This window comes from Xyrauchen texanus, chromosome 27, assembly GCF_025860055.1.
Source record: "Xyrauchen texanus isolate HMW12.3.18 chromosome 27, RBS_HiC_50CHRs, whole genome shotgun sequence".
NCBI classification, from domain to species: domain Eukaryota; kingdom Metazoa; phylum Chordata; class Actinopteri; order Cypriniformes; family Catostomidae; genus Xyrauchen; species Xyrauchen texanus.
This window is the reverse complement of record NC_068302.1, coordinates 927,141-947,253: the sequence shown is the minus strand read 5'-3', so window position 1 is coordinate 947,253 and position 20,113 is coordinate 927,141. Positions and strand designations below refer to the sequence as shown.

Here is a 20,113-nt window from a genome sequence, read left to right as displayed (position 1 = left end):
CAAGAGCCAGTAATTAAATACAGAACAAAGTAAACAGTGCTTTAAGTTTTTCAGCAACTGTTATATCACGTTAAACATTATACAAATAAAAACTTTAAAAAAGTAATTTAATGCAAAATTAAACTACTTAAATATTTGACACTCTTTACTGTGGGATTATCAGATCTACATTAATACTGGTTTGATGCAGTAAGAATGCCTAAAAGCCTATAACAAACATCATGGAGCTTATATACATTTAGACATCTCACAAATCTAATATTTTGATACATTAACATCTGTGTATGCTTTAATATCTCGTCAAGACAGTGCAGATTTAATCCCATCTGTTTACACTGGTAATTCATTAACAGCTGTGTTTACATTAATATCCCCTAAAGAGGGGTATTTGGTTTAAAAATAGCCCAGTCCCGCTCAGGAGTGCTGCATTCATCACAAGACACGACTACATGGGCAGACACATGCATTTGAGCGTTTGAGTTAGACGGTTGTAATCAATCAGCTCACAGGTAGTGAATTTAGTCAGATCTGGGTAATGCCGGTATTTTTTTTAGCATCGGTGGCTATTAAAATAATGAACTGAGCAGAGATTATGTCACACTCCTAGCTCATCGTGGCTGCACCACTCTGCTGGACAAACATCTTTGGCTGGTGCGTTTGACTTTATTCAGTGTCTCAGACAGGAGCACTGTGTTTTGTAGATGCCATTTAAAGTTTAAATGATCAACATTTAAAAATGCGTTTTGAAGTGAAGTTCTCACTTAAATTTGACCGTCTTTCAGAGGCATGCCACAGGAATGTTAATCTACATTGCAGAATCATTATCATTTAGAAATGAGATTGTGTGGGTGTCTGAATCGAGATTGCCATCTTTTAATGATTAATCGTGCTGCTCTAAGACACACCCATGTCTACGATTTTTCCCGTTTATCCTGTGCGAATCGACTGTAAATATTACAGATATCCGCAGTAATAATTACTTTACGGAGATATGTCCGTAAAACTAATCCTGTCCTAATAGGTCTAAAGATGACATTTCCTGAAACTTGACATGTGTTTTAACCTTCTGTGACCCTGCATCCACATGTGTGAACGCTATACGCAACGCATAATTTAATCTGACCGAATACAGTTCATGGAAATGCCTCTAGGAATTTACAGAATGCGAAAGAAACCCCCCACTCCACAGCTAACCAAATGGCTTGCGAATGATCTGAACGAGTTCTGTTGTAGATTTGAAGGAACCAGGAAATCAGATTTCACACATTACACCACACTTATTCCACTCTCAACAGAACGGCAATCCCCATCTGTCCCACTGCCTCACATCCTCCTCTCACTTTTAATGTGAAGGACATTAACAAACTATTCAGGAAGCATGAAATAAGAAAAGAAACTGACCCTGACTCAGTTTCTCCATCAGCACTGAAGCATTGTGACCAACTTTCACCTGTGTTTACAGAGATTTACAAACAGTCGTTGGACCTCTACACTGTTCCTGCCTGTTTTAAAACTTCAACTATCATCCCAGTTCCCAAAAAGCCAAGAATAACAAACCTGAATGACTACAGACCTGTTGCTCTAACCTCAGTAGTTATGAAGACACTTGAATGCTTAAAACCTCACAGATCCACTACTGGACCAGTAGAGTTTGCATACAGAGCTAACAGGTCTGTAGATGATGCAGTAAATATGGGTCTACACTTCACACTCTAGCACCTTTACAGCCCAGCTTCAGCTCTGCGTTCAACACTATATTACCAGAGCTGCTACAAGTCAAGCTCTCAGCTGCAGGTGCGTAACAGATTTTCTCACCAGTAGGAGGCAACAGGTATGGCTTTGTAAGTTCACTACAGGCCCTCTCACTATAAGCACTGGAGCACCACAAGGCTGTGTGCTGTCTTCACATCTATACTCTCTCTATACAAATGACTGCACCTCGACTGACCCCTCAGTAATGCTTCTAAAATTTGCAGATGACACCACACTAATTGGCCTCATAAGTGATAACAACGATTCTGCTTATAGGAGGGAGGTAGAACACCTTGTGTCCTGTTGTTGTCTGAACAACTTGGAGCTGAATGCTTAGAAGACAGTAGAGATGGTCATAGAATTCAGAAGGTCCTCTGAAACTGCACCCCTCTCACTCTGATATTGGCACAAATGTAATCACGGCTCAATCTTTCAAGTTTCTGGGCACCCTCATTGGTCAGAACTTAAATGAAAGGAAAACACTGTCTTCATAACCATAAAAGCACAAAAAGGTTATACTTCCTGAGACAGCTGAAGACGTTTAACCTGCCACAGTCCCTTATGGTTCAGTTCTACACTACCATTATTTAACCCGTCCTCACATCATCCATAAGAGTTTGGGTCAGCCACGGCTCACGATCTGCACAGACTCCAGCACATTGTTCGCTCAGCAGAAAAATCATTGGCTGCAATCTCCCCCTCTTCAGATATGCAAAAAGAGGACTGATGAGATCATCAGTGATCCCTCACACCCTGCTCACCACATGTTCCAGATCTTGCCTTCCAGGAAGTGCTGGCAAGCCTTCAAAACAAAAACAGCCAGACATAAAAACAGCTTCTTTCTCAGAGCAGTGGCTCTCCTCAATAACTCTTTAACTTTTAACTGACCTGCACAATAATTGGTCTGCTTTACAGTCCTCACTGATACCACTTTAATTTCTTGCTGCTTGACTCTATTTCTGATTTGTACAAGACACCATATATCCACACTAATACACACCAGCACGTGCATTGACTTTATTATAGAGTATGGTATTGTCCCAGGAGATCAGCAGTTACAGAAATACTCAAACCAGCCCATCTGACACCAACAATCATCCATGTGATTATCTAATCAGCCAATCGTGTGGCAGCAGTGCAGTGCATAAAATCATGCAGATTCGGGTCAGTTAATGTTCACCAGAATGGGGAAAAATGTGATCTCAGTGATTTGGACCGTGGCATGATTGTTGGTGCCAGATGGGTTTGAGTATTTCTGTAACTCAGATAAACTCTTTGATCAATAGATTGTTTGCAATCACATGATTCCGATGACGTGCAAAATTCAGATGGAGGGCAGGAAGTGAAAAGCAGAATGGACGAGATGCAGGAAAGTCCGTATTGTACTAGTTTAGACGTTATTACGAGAAAACTATAAACAGAAAATCACAATATATGTTGGACATGATCCTTGTGTTATGAAGAGGAGCGATTCTTCAACTGAACTGAAATACTTGCCTGCCATCGAGGCGGTAAATATAAGCAACTACCTTGTCCTCCAGACATCCTTCTACTCCAGAAAACAAATGAAAGCATACAAAAGTATGTAGGCATCCAACTTTTTGTTAGTGGTTGGGTAAACGACCTCAGTACCAAGGTGCTCCACAATGACTGTCGTTTGGTTTTCGCCTGGGTAAGTGGCATTTTTGTTTTGTCCTGTGGATTAACCTAGCAACAAACATTAAATGCTGCTGCGCCACTCGATGTTAGCATTACTGTCGTTTACTTTACGTTATTAGGTTAATCACTCTCAAAGGTCCGCCGAAACACCACTTAAGACACGAATCATCGTGAAACACGACAGAGAAGTCATTGCAGCTCATTGTAATTGCATGGCAGGGTCGCTGTGTTTTGTGTAACTGTTAAGTGTTAGTGTGCTGGTGTTGCTGTATTATATATTGTTTTAAATATATCACCAGTGCACTCCCACCTTCTGCGTGTCTATGTTGATCATCTCTGGACTGTTTCCTCTCCTCTCGTATACTCGATGCTTCTGACTTAAAATTGGAAATAATTTTTTTTTTTAAAAATCATTGTTAAATAAAGAGAAAGTGCAAGTACGAGATCCTCCTCTAATTCTTCCAGCTCAACTTCACTGCCCCGCCATGCCTCCTCATGTGGTCCGTTGGGACTTAACACAGAAGAGGTCGGTGGGAGGGCACGAGAGGCTAGATCTTCCCTCAGAAGAGGGCGATCCTAGAGCACAACGCCCAGAGAGTCATGCCCTCACAGTGAGGGCAGTCTGTCTCCATGAGAGCTGCTTCTGTGTAGGTGCAGCCCAGGCAGTGAACACAGCTGTCATGCTCATCAGGCGGCGGGTTCTGCCGTACGCATAAGGAACACTTGCGGAACGACATCTTTAAAAAGACGCGTATCACACAAGGGGATCTTTGGTTCATATTTTATATACAGTATATACAAAGCATACAGAAACTCCAGCCGGAGCGCTGTCGGAAGCAGGTGGGAGTTTCGCTGAAGCAACGCATTGATCAACGACGAGGGTCTGAAGCAAAGAACCCTTTCAACAAGAGCATCTTTGACGGGGAAGGGGAAAGACTCTCTGTGCAGGCGCTGAGCTCAGGCATCGAGTCGTCCAGTTTGCGTCTTGCTTCCAAGACAAAGATGAAGATTGCTGTCTTCAAAGAAGAAAATTCTGAAGAAATAATGCCTGAGTGCCTGCTTATATAGGCCGACTACACACCCTCAGTGTCTATGGTAATAACGACCCTGAGGTGGGAAAATGGGATTTTAGCAGTAACCTTTTCAAATGAAATGATACAGTTTTTAGCTGTCAAGAAAGAAAGTACAATGGGATTACCATGTTTTTGGACATGCACCATGGTAACACTATGGTTTTATTTTAAGTACCTTGGAGTACCATGTGAATTAATACCATGGCGTTTAAAAATGGTTATCAAACAGTCTTTCAGCTGTAGACTTAGGCTCTTGTGTTCTAAAGAAATGTTTCATGCTAAATTGAAATGCTTTTGCTGCATCATTCAAATCTGCCTCTTCTGCCTTAAACGATGTGTTTGTGATGAATGAAAACAGACATAGAGATAACATTTTTACAGATGCTCCGGTTTAAGAATTGAGACTTTCCTGACATTTTTCCTGCATATTAACTTTGAGAAAACAATATTATTAAATGCTGATGACGTATTCTCAGGTGAATCATTCTGGTCTTTTGATTAATATACACTTATTCCTTTTTTTTTTTTATTATTCCTTTTTTTTCCATTTAGGTGTCCGACATTCAAATATAATTTGTGACAGCTGTAAGAAGCACGGCATTATGGGAATGCGCTGGAAGTGTAAGGTGTGTTTCGATTATGACCTGTGCACTCAGTGTTACATGAACAACAAGCATGACCTGATGCACGCCTTCGAGCGCTATGAGACGGCACATTCACAACCGTGAGTCCACTTCTTTTTCATTCTCTTTCTCTCTCTCTTCTGCATGACTAAACTGTAAACCTATCTCTCTCTTCCTGCTGGTGTTGTGTAAATGTCAGGCCAGCACTCACATTTGCAACTCCACACACAGATTTGTAGCTTTTATAAGCACTGCTGGGAGGGAAACGCTTTAAGAAATAGATCACCCACAAATAAATATTCTGTCATCATTTACACACCCTCATGTTGTTCCTTTCTTTCATGGAACACAAAAGGAGAAATTTGGAGCAAAGCACAGGTCACTCTTTCTTGATGATATTTAGTCTTTGGTGCACATCTTTAGTTTGTGTCGATGACGGGGTACTTGAGTTTTACTGATGATACTGTGAGGAGTTTAATGAGGCCACGTACACAATAATCTGTTTAAGTTTCAAACCTCTGTTTTCACTTTCCAACCTTCATTGTTTTCTAAAATATGTGGAATTGTAGAGCGTTTTTTTTAAAGGTTTGTTTTCAGTGGAGGAAATCGCTGTTATAATGTAGATGAAAGGTTTAACCGTATGTGTGGACGTGGCCTAATCTTGTCTGTGCAAAGTTTTTAGATCCTGTAAGAGTTGGGCAATACAGTCAAAAATTGTATATCGTAATATTCTTACACATTTTTATTGATAACATTATCACAATAAACAGTACACCTTATCCTGTTAAAGTGATCCAAAACCTTATGAAAATATAAAGTTCATTTTTGTCTTTAACAATGTCTAATATAATTGGACCATGTCATGTGCATTGCAATGAAACAACTTTATCAGTACAATTGTATTTATTTGATCGTCATTTGTTTCATTATATACCAAACTTTTTAAAACACTGGATAATTTCAAATAAAAAAAATCTTCACTCATGACATAACTGATTACTAGTGACATAACTAATGATAGATAAAGTGGTGATTAAAATAAAATGATGATCCAGCCTCTGATTGAAACTCACATTCACTACCATGTGGTGGCATTTTGCATAACCGTGATAGAAACAACTAAAACATTTCTACCGATTGACACCTCTGTACTGGTATAATGATTTAACCGGCATATGTTCCACCTCTATATCCAATATGTCAATAACCATTAAAGTCAGTAAACACCACAGCTTTCACACACACACACACACACACACACACTCACACGCACGCACGTAGTGTATGGAGTGGCGGTGGCGTAGTGGGCTAAAGGACTATACTGGTAATCAGAAGGTAGCTGGTTCGATCCCCACAGCCACCACCATTGTGTCCTTGAGCAAGACACTTAACTCCAGGTTGCTCTGGGGGGATTGTCCCTGTAATAAGTGCACTGTAAGTCGCTTTGGATAAAAGCGTCTGCCAAATGCATAAATGTAAAATGTAAATGTTTCCATGTTTTATGGGGACTTTCCATAGACATAATGGTTTTTATACTGTACAAACTTTATATTCTATCCCATAAACCTAACCCTACCCCTAAACCTAACCCTCACAGAAAACTTTCTGCATTTTTACATTTTCAAAAAACATAATTTAGTATGATTTATAAGCTGTTTTCCTCATGGGGACCGACAAAATGTCCCCACAAGGTCAAAAATTTCGGGTTTTACTATCCTTATGGGGACATTTGGTCCCCACAAAGTGATAAATACATGCTCACACACACACACGCACACACGCACACACCACACACACACACACACACACTACCACCAGCAGGTGCTTAAAGAGATAAACTTACACATTTTACACTGTCCTAAACACACACACACAGGATATGGTGAAATTCCTGGTGGGGCTCTTTCTGAGTCTGCTTGACATAACAGGCTATAAGCTGGAAATCGAGCGATTTCACAGGTCTGCTCGGCGATTCAATGAGAGAGACAGGCCCCGATCCATTCTGGACAAATTTCTGAGATCATCCGATAAAGATCTCGTGTTACGCGAGGCAAGGAGTAAGGAAGGCTTTCTTGGAAGAACCACAGCATTTTCTTGTTCCCAGACTTTGCAAATTTGACAAGAGAGAAACACGACAGATTCAAGGAATGCAAGAAACTCTTACATCAACAGAAGGTTGCTTTTGCACAGATGTTCCCAGCCAAATTGAGAATAGATACTAAGGATGGCCACAAAATATTCACATGCCCATGTCCTTCATAAAGTCAATGGAGTGAATAAGTTACCTTGCTGTACTCATTTTGCAACCGTGTGTGGACCCAGCTAACTGAGCATTCGCTTGACTATTTGAAGAATCGTGTGCCTTTTTTGTGCTGGTTCCGCCTAGTGGCTGGAGCTTATCTTGTGGAATATTTTATGCAAAGTCTTTGGGTGAGTAACTCAAAGACTTTATGAGTTGTTTGAACTCATATTGCAGCCAAGTGGACCGGCTCACTGAACAGAAGAGTCAACATACTTTTTAAAAAAAAAATTGTGCTGGTTTCGCCAAGGGGCTGGAGTTTACTTTGTGGAGTAACACACCTTCGGGACAGTTTTATGGATGAATCTACATGTTCTTTGTGTTTATTCTGCCTATGGCCAGGGTTTGTGTATAGATTGTCTTTTGCTATGTAATTTTGTCTCACAAAATTTGTATTGTAAACTTGTGAATTCCAACAAATGTTAAAGACTGAAATCAATATTTATATGGAGACCAATTGGTCCTCTGTGTCGTCTGTAGGTGTGGCTTTTGAAGCACTTAAGGCAGTTTTTAGGGGTCGAATCATACAGTACGCTTCATTCACCAAAAAATCCAAAGCACGAGAACTCATGTAGTTGGAAGGGAATATTAAAAGTGCAGAGGCCGAATGTTGTCTGATGGCCTCAGAGAATTGACCCGATTGAAATACAGATATAATACTATTTTGTGGCAGAAGGTGGAGTTTTGGCTATTCAGGGAAAGACAGTCATACTTTGAGTCGGGGGACAAGGCATGACATCTTCTGGCTAGATATGTAAAACAGAGAGAGCCTTTTTCTACCATTCCCTCAGTGAAATCTGCTGGTGGTGAAATATTAACACCAGACATTGATATTAATAATGCTTTTAAAGAATGATGTCTTGATCTCTATAGTTCCTCGTCTTCATCTGAAGATATTAGAAACATTGTTGAACCATTAAAACTTCCGAAACTGACGGCTGAGAAAAACGTCTTGATTCTGAGATAAACTTGGAGGACCTTGGCGAGGTATTTCAGGCCTTATCTACAGGCAATGCTGGGACAGATGGATTTGCCACTGAGTTTTTTTTAGATCTTATGCTACAGAACTGGCTCCACTATAGCTAGAAGTTTATACAGAATCATTAAAGAATGGAAAGCTTCCGCCAACCATGACGCAAGCCTGGATCAGTCTGATTCTTAAAAAGGACAAAGATCCAAGTGAGTGTAAGTGTTACCTTCCAATTTCCATGATCCAGCTAGATGTCAAAATATTGTCAAAATATTTGGGCTTTATTCGGTGGTGTAGCTCTTCCGATAACATTAGGCGTTTCATCAATATCATGTGGTCAGGGGCGAATTATCAGACTCACGCAGCCATCTCACTCGTTGCCATTTGATATGGTACAATGGGATTATCTTTTTAAGATTTTGAAAATGTATGGGTTCATGAATACTTTTATTGGATGAATTAATTTACTCTAGACTCCATGTAGCAGCGGTACAAACAAATCTATTAATTTCAGATTATTTTACTCTGAATAGGGGCGCTCGGCAGGGTTGTGCTCTTCCCCATTATTGTTCTGCCTTGCCCTGGAACCATTTGCAGCCACGATAAGAAAGGAGGATGATTATGACGGGGGGTGTGGCGCATAAGCTTTTGCTTTGCACAGATGACATTTGATTATTTGTCTCTGTCCCTACTAGATCTATGCCTTGCCTCCACAGAATTATCGATTCCTTTTCTAAGTTCTCGGGATACAGAGTCAACTGGTCTAAAACCGAAACTTTGGCTCTGACAGCATACTGTCCGGTAATGACTTTTCAGCCATGCGCCCTCCAGTGGCCCAACCAGGGCATTAAGTATTTGGGTATTTTATTCCCAGAGTTAAATTTGACCCTTTAATTAAAAAGGTTTTCGAGTGATGGGACAGGTGGGCTTCATTACATATATCTATGATTGGGAAGGTTAATGTTATTAAAATTATTTGTTTTCCAAAATTCATCTACCTGCTACAATCTCTTCCTATAGATGTCCCCCTCTCTTATTTCAAGCAATTTGATAGCATAGTGAAGTCCTTCATTTGGAATGGTAAACGTCCCAGATTCCATTTCAATAAGTTACATAGGCCGATTGACGATTGAAGTTGGGCTAGGCCTACCCAAGATTTTGTTTTATTATTATTACGGCTGTTGATTTAACATGTTAATTCAGTGCGATTAATTTTATTAAAAATAACACATTAAAAAAATGTATGCAATTAATCGCAATGCCCTCAGACTCTAATATGGAAGATTCCTGAGAAATGCAAGCTTGTAGTACCACCTGTTTACTCCAGAGGGCAGTAAGTGAAACTTCAGCTGTATGAGCAACACACAGTTTATACAGTGAAGAAAACACTTCAGTAGCAACAACACAAACATGCGTTACGTTCTTGCTTTCAAACACTTGAAGGAGCGCAAATCCGAACTAAGTGATCTCAAGATGTGTTCTAAGTATAAAACTATATTTAACTTGACACACGAGATGCTACACAAGCATGTCTGACGCAGATGTCCTTAAACAAGCCCTCATAATAAATCTCCAACTGATTGACAAATTCACTTGTGAAATTCACAGTTCACAGCACAGGATTGCTGTGAACTGTATGCCAATGATTGACTTATGATCAATGATATGATATTGTATTAATATATGTAATATTGTATTCTAAAGCCGCTTTTGTATTGTCTGATCAATGATTATCTCTTCTCAAAGATCAGAGTTGTACATTTAAAAATGTGCAGCAAATCAATGATTCATTTCCCCAATAAACAATTCCTTTAGTTTAGTTTTTTATCTGCATTTCCACGCCACATTCAACCAATCAACTTCTACGAGAGTAGGACCAAGTTTAAAGATTGCGCATTCAAGGCACTGCTAAAATGATACCAAAGGTAATGTCATTTAGAAGGCAAGAAGAGGATTGCAACATGTAGAACCTGTGTTTCAAAAATTACAAATGCTTAATCAACATCGTCCAATATTGTGAGGCACCTGAAAACCCCCAGACAGGGAGGGGTTAGCTGAGATGTTAACTGTTGTGCCAGCTACTGTGTGGTCTTGAGACTTGAATGCAAACACTTAAGACTTACTTGTGACATGCATAACAATTACTTGGTCCTACTTTTATAATGGAATTTACCTTTGAGTCAGGAGGAATTATTGTGTTTTTTACGTGTTATTTTTAGATAATCGCACTAAATTAACGTGTTAAGTCGACAGTCCTGTTGAAATGCTGCCGTATACTGTCATATGAGTTTGTCAAAACTCCCTCAGAATCACTGTGACTGTGAAAAATGTTCAGCACTGACAAACATCACATGAGGAGATATCTTGAAATCATGAGATTCAGTGAACCTTCTACCCTCTGCAATTAATATGATGATTACAAACCGTTCAACTGAATGTTCAACATGGCATTTACCAGTAATTTTTGAGTTTCAATAAATGAAAAATAATGTGGCTTATCGAAGGAGGAAGTGGGAACCTGGTGAACAATCACAAAGACTTTAATAGCACAGACACTTCCAACTGAAACACAACACACACACACACACACACACACACTCACACACTCTCACACACACACACACACACACACACACACACACACACACACACACTCACACACTCACACACACACACACACACACACACACACACACACACACACACACACACACACACACACACACACACACACTCACACACACACACACACACACACTCACACACACTCACACACACACTCACACACACACACACACACAAACACACACACACACACAGCTCCATGTGATGCTCACTCTGTTGGTCTTTCCAGCCGAAGGCAGAATGCACACGTTACACGGCTGCGTGCATCTCTCTCTCGATCCGGCGCCTCCGGCTCCTCTTTACCCTCTACCTGCTGATTTAGGCAACTCAGCGCCAGGCGTCCGTCCTTTCGGCCCGCCACACCCTCCACAAATAACAATAGGGAAAATTACATTTTATAACATGTTTAACAATTTTAACAAATATTATGAAACATAAAAAAATATTATAAAAATGTAACTAAAATTATGAAGGTAACCTTAATTAAACATGAGTTAAGACCAACTATTATAAATAATAATTGTGATGACAAATATGCCGTCAAAAGTTTTACAGCAACTCTTTATTATTTCTCAATAATAGTGAAGTTCTCAAAAAAGTACATGTATATTATGGGCTATAAATGAACAGACAAAATGCTTCAGGCACACATTTTCCCTTCTTCATTTGGAGAAGTGGGTAATATATGAGTCATAATAGTGTTTGAGGTCATATGTGCTGTGAGGTGTTTGAGTTAGGACACAATTTAGCAGATGGCGTCACATATGTTTACCAAGACAAGGAACAAAACAGCCTAACTTGTTAATCTGCTAAGGCAGCAACTAGTTAGCTTCTGTCACGTTGTCTTGTGTCTTCACTAATCTTTAGTGTGTCAAACACAGACACACGGGCAGCCCTGGAGACACAACTGGTCATGTGACCGTTCATCATCCCTCAATTCATCATGTAAAGAGGTCATTGGGTTTTCTCATAGTTGTGAGGGAATGTAGAAAATGTAAATGACATGACAATTAATGAATCAAATAAAATGTATCAATATTCGCAGATAAAGGCCTCCAAATAAAGATAACTAAATCTGCACTGTGTCTTACTGTGTCTATTGTTCTGTTCATTGTTAGTAATTATTGTACTGTCCCGTACTTTATGCAAACGTTTGCACGTGCACTTTATATAGGTATATAGGTATTTTATATAGGTATATATAGGTAGTTTATATAGGTATTTTATTTCGTTGTGTTGTCTCATGTGGTCCTGTGTTGGTCCTTTGTTGTTTTTATGTAGCACCATGGTCCTGGAGGAACGTTGTCTCGTTTTGCTGTGTACTAACTGTATATGGTTGAAACGACAATAAAAACCACTTGACTTGACTTAATAGAAATAATACATAATAATTCAAATAGACTAATTCTAAATACAATATGTAGGGCCTATAATAATAATAATAATAATAATAATAATAATAAAAAAGCAGTGTGGGAAACTGGAACATTTGGAGGAATCCCATGTGAACACGGGAAAAACATGCAAAAGGTCGAGATTGAACCCGGGACTCAAAACGGTGACCTTGCTGTGAGGTGACAGTGCAACCCAATGAGCCACCGTACACTTTGCATATACTGTATTAGGGCTGTCAAATAAATATGTTAAGAAAAAAATACATTTGAATTTTGGATGTGTGCCGAGAACTAATGATGATGACTTCAGATCGATCGCATTCTTGGACTAAAAAAGGTTCTACACAGCACAACAAATACAGTTTAACAGAATAATATGCTTTTTAAAGTTCTTTTTAATTAGACACGGCATCTAAAAATGGCGCTCCCGCACAAGACGCTGAATAAACAAAGACGTTCATGTAGCACGCATTTACAAAGAAAAACATTTCTCAGATTAAGCGATTAATTTTTAAACCCTTTGTCAGGAAAGATGTTCAACTGTGTGTCTCCAGATCCTCACATTGGGTTCCAGTCTGTTGTGTTCCATCTGATTGAACAGCCCTTGACCTGTGCTCATAGTCTGAGCCGCTTCACCCTCAAGTTCAGCCGAATACCACTATCTCTGAATATTGCTGCTCTTCATACAACTGTTATTAATTCAAAAACAATGTGTTATATCGCTGTTATTATGAAGTGGTATACTGTGTAACTGTTATGAATGAGCAGCGAAGGCAGACGAGGAGATGCGGATCTAAGTGCAGTTCAACTTTATTAAGGAAACAAACAAGGCAGGTACACGGAAAACACGGGAACAAAGGAAAAACCCTCAATGGGGAAATAAACATAAAACTAGGAAACATGGGCAGGGGAAACATTCCAGGCTAACAACATTCAACGATAGACAGCGACTGAACGAACAGACAGGGTTTAAATACACGGACATGGGAAGACAGGAACCAATGAACAAACAGAACTCAAACAAGATAACAAGGGGATAAACCGAAACCAGTGGCAAATTAACGAGGGCAGGTGAAAACAATGAATGAGAACACGAACGCTAACAGGGAGACTGTGGAGCTAAACAAGGGACAAAAGTGAAAACTACGGAATACAAAAGTGACAAAAATGACAACCAAGGGGTAACAGTGAGAACAAGATGAGGTAACCCTAACAGTAACAGCATTTGGACTGCCTATTGAAGTGAGAATATGGACCTACTAAAAATTTTTATTGATTTATTTCATGCACATTAGTTGAAAATGAAATGTTTTAACAGCCAGGAATGTTCTATGCAATAATATAACGGTGCTGTATGGTTTATGTATTTAATGTGCCCTCTTGTGGACTAAGGAAACAATGTCAGTTTAAGAATCAGCTGACATTAAGATTTGAATATGTTTTGAATTTTGAATAAAGATACTTGAAGATATTACTGGATTTCAGTAGCATGTGTGCCATCTCTGTGGCAATGGATTACTTGAGTTTCTATGTCAACAGGCTACAAGACAAACTGACCTGAATTGTGTGGCGTACAGTGATGTAGACAATATATTTACATGTACATTGATACTCCAATAATATCAGAGTATAAGAAATAATTCGATTAAGATGTTTACGTTTACATTTGGGCAAACCACTTTAATCCTGTTTACATGCTACTTGCCATTACATCAAATGTGATGTTTAATGCTTTTTATAAATGAAAAGTTGTTGCAAATATGTCTCTTTAAATACAGCTTGACAACAGTTTGTGAGTCTTTTTGTAATGATTTATTAAAAGAACCAATTCATAAGAGTCATTTTTGACAACACTGGATGCGCTCTCTGTTTTGATTCACAAAAAAAGAATCGGTTCATAAGAGTAATTTGTGTGTGAATACACACGGTGGGTGTTTTTGTGTTTATGAGCACAAACTCATTTAAAAGACGTGTTTCCTTCCCATTCTTTTCCAGCACATGATCTTTTTATGATCTCCCCAACATTCAGTTCAGACTGCAAATGGACATTCTTGGGAAAGTATGTGTTTTGCCTGTAGAAGGGGGAGCACCACTTCTAGAAAATGAAAGTGAAAAGTAAGAGCAGCTGGGAGATATATCTATATACATGTATTATTGCACATAAATGCAGTGGCTACAATATTTGGTCACTTAAGCAACAGAAAAGAATTCTGAATATATTTGCATTGGATAACAAAATATCAGGATCTCAGAACTCATTTTTGCAATTAGTTTTTATCAACTGGTGTCTTGGTCATTTGTAGTGGATGTATGAAGTTTCCCTCAAGTTCACACAGATGTTCTTACAGAGTAATCACAGGTGCAGTTCAGCACATTAAAGGCCCCGGTATACTTGCGGAGTTCTTCTCTGTTCTGCGCTCGGAGCCAAAACAAGTTCAAAACAGTTGAGCAACTACATACTTTTTGCAAACGTTCAGACACCGGCCACACTTCTGGGGGAGGCGTTTAAATATGAAGACACTCAAGACTACGTGTAAAACGCAACTGATGTGATATTAAAATGTGTTATCAATGATTTCATGCATCATTCTATGAGTATCATTCACATGAGGTCAGGAAAAGAAGTTGTTTTAACCACTCTATGATGATTTAAAGTAATATATGCAGTAGATTATGTGTAATTTGTCTTGTTTACATTCTGCATTCATGACGCTAATGCGCTAACACGCTATACATGGCCATAATATGTGCCGATTACACTCTGTTATGGTAATTTATGATGACGCTGATCCTACTGCATAGATTGGTGTATAAAAGAGTGTTAATATTCATAATACAGACAAAAGAATGATGATAAGAGAGTTATATGTGTCCCTGGTTTTCGCTGCAGATGGCACATGAGTGAATGAACACTTGAGAGTATTTGAGTAGATTTGATTCCTTTTGTAGACAAATTAAAAAAAACAGAAAAATCACATGACATAGTCTTGCACGGTGGTGTGTTCATGTTGAATACTGACTGAAAAACAAACCAATAAGCAAGGTTACAAGTTTTCCCAAAAGTTCGCCAAGTCAAGTTGCTACAAACCATCGAAATGAACACAAAACCTACTTCTGGCGGCGCGGTAGCACGCAGCGGCCACTCCGGATCCACAATGGTGCTATTTTTGTTAAAAAAGCCCGACTTTTGCAACACATGGACATCGGAGCAACCAGTGTTCGTGTCTACCATCGCCAGACACTACTCAAATATAAGACTCATGCAAAAACCAAGCTGCATGATGACCTGCAGGAGGCGCTACGCGTACTCGGCTTGCTGCGGAGACCAGGCCTCCAGCCCTCGGCGTCGCCTGATGCCGGTGGCCAGGGGAGAGGACGTCGTAAGCGGTGTGCGAGAAAGCGGAAGCGCGGAAAGAGGGCGGGGGTCTATGCTAGGCTAAAAACAAACCCTAGCCGGCCGGCTCTCCCGTCTATCCTGCTCTCAAATGTTTGCTTCCTGGACAATAAACTGGACTATATCCGACTCCAGCAGGCTACGCAGCGTGAGTTTAGAGACTGCTGCGTCTTTGTTTTCACGGAGACGTGGCTCAGCGACAGAGTTCCGGATGCCGCCATTCAGCTAGACGGGCTCGCCTCGTTTCGTGCCGACAGAAATACAGCTCTCTGCGGTAAGACTCGCGGTGGTGGCTTGTGTGTTTACATCAACACGGAATGGTGCAAGAACTCTATGCTAGTCTCTAGTTACTGTTCATCGCTGTTGGAGCTTGTGACTGTTAGATGCAGACCTTTTTATCTACCACGGGAATTCACCACTGTTTGCATAACCGAGTTTACATTCCCCAGCGCTAACGCTAAGGAAGCGCTCTGTGAACTGTATGGGGCTATGAGCTGAACTGCAGAACGCTCACCCCGACGGACTGTTTATTGTCGCCGGAGATTTCAACCATGCAAATCTCAAGACAGTGCTCCCTAAATTCCATCAGTATGTGGACTTTGCAACGAGAGGGGCTAACGCGCTTGATCTTGTTTACACAAACATCCCAGGCGCGTGCCGGGCGGAGCCCCGCCCCCACCTCGGCTACTCAGACCACATCTCTGTTATGTTAATTCCAGCATACAGACCGCTCGTCAGACGCACAAAACCGCTTCAGAAGCAGGTGAAAACCTGGCCAGCAGGAGCCATCTCTGCTCTTCAGGACTGTTTTGAGTGTACTGACTGGCACATGTTCAGGGAGGCTGCAACATATGGCGATTCTACCAACTTGGAGGAATACACAGCATCAGTGACCAGCTACATCAGCAAGTGCATTGATGATGTCACTTTCTCCAAGACCATCACCACACGCTCCAACCAGAAGCCGTGGATGACTCGCGGAGGTGCGCACGCTGCTGAGGTCCCGAGACTCCGCCTTCAGAGCAGGCGATAAGGCAGCCCTAAGAACAGCTAGGGCCAAACTGTCACGGGCAATCAGAGAGGCAAAGCGCGCACACGGCCATAGAATCCACAGTCACTTCCAGGACAGCGGTGACACGCGGCGCATGTGGCAGGGCATCCAGGCCATCACCAACTACAGGACAACATCAGTTGCCTGTGACAAAGATGCCTCCCTTCCAGATGCGCTGAACGACTTCTACGCTCGGTTTGAAGTGCAGAACGACGTGATGGCGAGGAAGTCCACCCCTCCTCCCAACGACCAGGTGCTCTGTCTTACCACGGCAGATGTGAGGAAAACTCTACGTAGAGTCAACCCACGGAAGGCTGCTGGACCAGACAACATTCCTGGCAGAGTGCTCAGAGGATGTGCAGACCAGCTAGCAGATGTTCTTACCGACATCTTCAACATCTCTCTGAGCAGCGCCGTTGTTCCAACGTGCTTCAAGGCCACCACCATCATCCCCATGCCAAAGAAGTCTTCAGTGTCCTGCCTCAACGACTACCGTCCCGTCGCACTTACACCCATCATCATGAAGTGCTTCGAGAGGCTCGTCATGAGGCAGATTAAGACCCAGCTGCCCCCCTCACTAGACCCACTGCAGTTTGCGTATCGTTCAAACTGTTCAACGGACGATGCCATCACCACAACCCTCCATCTGGCCCTCACCCACCTAGACAATAAGGACTCATACGTTCGAATGCTGTTCATAGATTTCAGCTCAGCATTCAACACAATCATTCCCCAGCACCTGATTGGAAAGCTGAACCTGCTGGGCCTGGACACCTCCCTCTGCAACTGGATCCTGGACTTCCTGACTGGGAGACCTCAGTCAGTCCGGATCGGGAACAGCATCTCCACCACCACCACACTGAGCACTGGGGCCCCCCAGGGCTGTGTGCTCAGTCCACTGCTGTTCACTCTGCTGACTCACGACTGTGCAGCAATGCACAGCTCGAATCACATCGTCAAGTTCGCCGATGACACGACCGTGGTGGGTCTCATCAGCAAGAACGACGAGTCAGCATACAGAGAGGAGGTGCAGCGGCTGACGAACTGGTGTAGAGCCAACAACCTGTCTCTGAATGTGGACAAAACAAAAGAGATGGTTGTTGACTTTAGGAGAGCACAAGGTGAACACACTCTGCTGAACATCGACGGCTCCTCTGTGGAGATCGTCAAAAGCACCAAATTCCTTGGTGTTCACCTGGCGGAGAACCTCACCTGGTCCCTCAACACCAGCTCTATCACCAAGAAAGCCCAGCAGCGTCTCTACTTTCTTCGAAGGCTGAGGAAAGCACATCTCCCAACCCCCATCCTCACTACATTCTATAGAGGGACTATTGAGAGCATCCTGAGCAGCTGCATCACTGCCTGGTTTGGGACTTGCACCGTTTCGGACCGCAAAGCCCTGCAGAGGATAGTGAGGACAGCTGAGAAGATCATTGGGGTCTCTCTTCCCTCCATCAAAGACATTTACAAAAAACACTGTATCCACAAAGCAACCAGCATTGTGGACGACCCCACACACCCCTCACACAAACTCTTTACCCTCCTCCCGTCTGGCAAGAGGTACCGAAGCATTCGGGCCCTCACGGCCAGACTGTGTAACAGCTTCTTCCCCAAGCCATCAGACTTCTCAATACTCAGTGACTGGTTTGACACACACGTGTCCTGAGTTGCACTTTAATAACTGTCACTTTATAACTGTCTGCTACCTCAATAACTGCTATGTGCATAGAACATTATCTCATAGTATGTTATGTTTACATTTTTAGAAACTGTCATTTTTTTGCACTACTGAGTACTGGTCGGCGCTGCACTGTCTATTGTCCTGTTCATTGTCAGTAATTTGTTGTACTGTCCTGTACTTTTTGCACATGTTTGCACGTGCACTTTAAATAGGTATATATAGGTAGTTTATATAGGTATTATTTCGTTGTGTAGTCTCATGTGGTCCTATGTTGGTCCTTTGTTGTTTTTATGTAGCACCATGGTCCTGGAGGAACGTTGTCTCGTTTTGCTGTGTACTGTACTAACTGTATATGGTTGAAACGACAATAAAAACCACTTGACTTGACTTGACTTCTTTTGGCCAGATATTGTTCTAAATGATGTAATACATTTGATCTTTGATTTTGGGCTTAACTATGAACATGTTCCCCTTACGTTTAATAACCACAAAGTGTCACAATACTACAGTATCTGACTTAGTTTGGGTGCTATATCTACTGTATTGTTTTAGCATTTCAAACCTAACAAATCTCATTTTGTGAAATATTTAGTTTGAAAAGTGTACTTACACTACCTTTAAAAAAATGCCACATCCTTCATTTTGAAGTGTCCGGATAGTTCTTGGGGCTTTTATATATTATATTTTAAAGCAAGATTTCCAATGACGTTTTTCTTTTAAACTGATCAATGAGGACTTTTGATTACTGCATCATTTTCTTTGAAACAATGTATTGTGAAAAGTGCTTTACAAATAAAAACTGAAAATTTGACTTTACTTATAGAGCAATAATGGGCAAAGATGTAGGCAAGTTTATGGTGTCAGTGCGTTGTTAGGCACATATTCGGTTTCACCTTTGTGTCAGGTTCAAAGTTGTGATTGTCGATCTCTGTTGCGTGTACACACATCAACACACAAAGCGTCTGTGGATTACCTTTGATCTCTAGGATTTATCCTGATGCTGTTTTAAGCCTTCAAATGGTACAGGTGGTGCCATATGCTGAGAGACAGCACGTCAGGAGAAACACAACTGTACCGCGCTCTCTCTACGCTGAGAAAACGAGAGCCGTTTGAAGGGAAAGGTCTTCACTTTTGCTACCCTTTTGTCCGATTTGGAGTAACATTAGATGAATCTTTTGGAGTTCATGCTTTGGAATAATACCAGCTGAAGAGCAAACGTTGATGGTTGAGCGTTTGGATAAATTATGGGAATAGGAAGTTCCTTTGCTCCACGATCAGATCAGATCTTTACTATAAGGTATGTGCCGTTATTACGTTTAGCACGGATTGTTTGCCAGGATGTTTTGCAACTCGCTCTTGAAGAGTTCCCAAGTCTGCTTTGGTTTGATGACACAAGACAAGCCTGTCTGTCAATAGTATGTTTCAGATCGTGCTGTGCTTGTACAAAATCTGCGGTAAAGTGCTCAAGTACACATACACAGATGAGAAACATCAAACTCGTGCTGCTCTCTGTGAATCAATTACATATGGATGCATCGGACCACTTTGGCACGAGTTCCCATTGTGCAGAGACTCCTTATCAGTTCAGTGTT

The 20,113-nt window shown here is 41.2% G+C and overlaps 1 protein-coding gene across 8 annotated transcripts in view; it reads left to right on the top strand.

Moving 5' to 3' along the window:
• LOC127620635 (E3 ubiquitin-protein ligase MIB2-like) overlaps positions 1-20,113 on the top strand; it is a 120,961-nt gene that overhangs the window by 36,522 nt on the left and 64,326 nt on the right. For all 8 annotated transcript variants that reach the window (XM_052093829.1, XM_052093828.1, XM_052093827.1 and 5 more), the window contains one exon: positions 5,037-5,208. In XM_052093829.1, the coding sequence (XP_051949789.1) occupies positions 5,037-5,208 (172 nt within the window). The remainder of the gene's footprint in view (positions 1-5,036; positions 5,209-20,113) is intronic.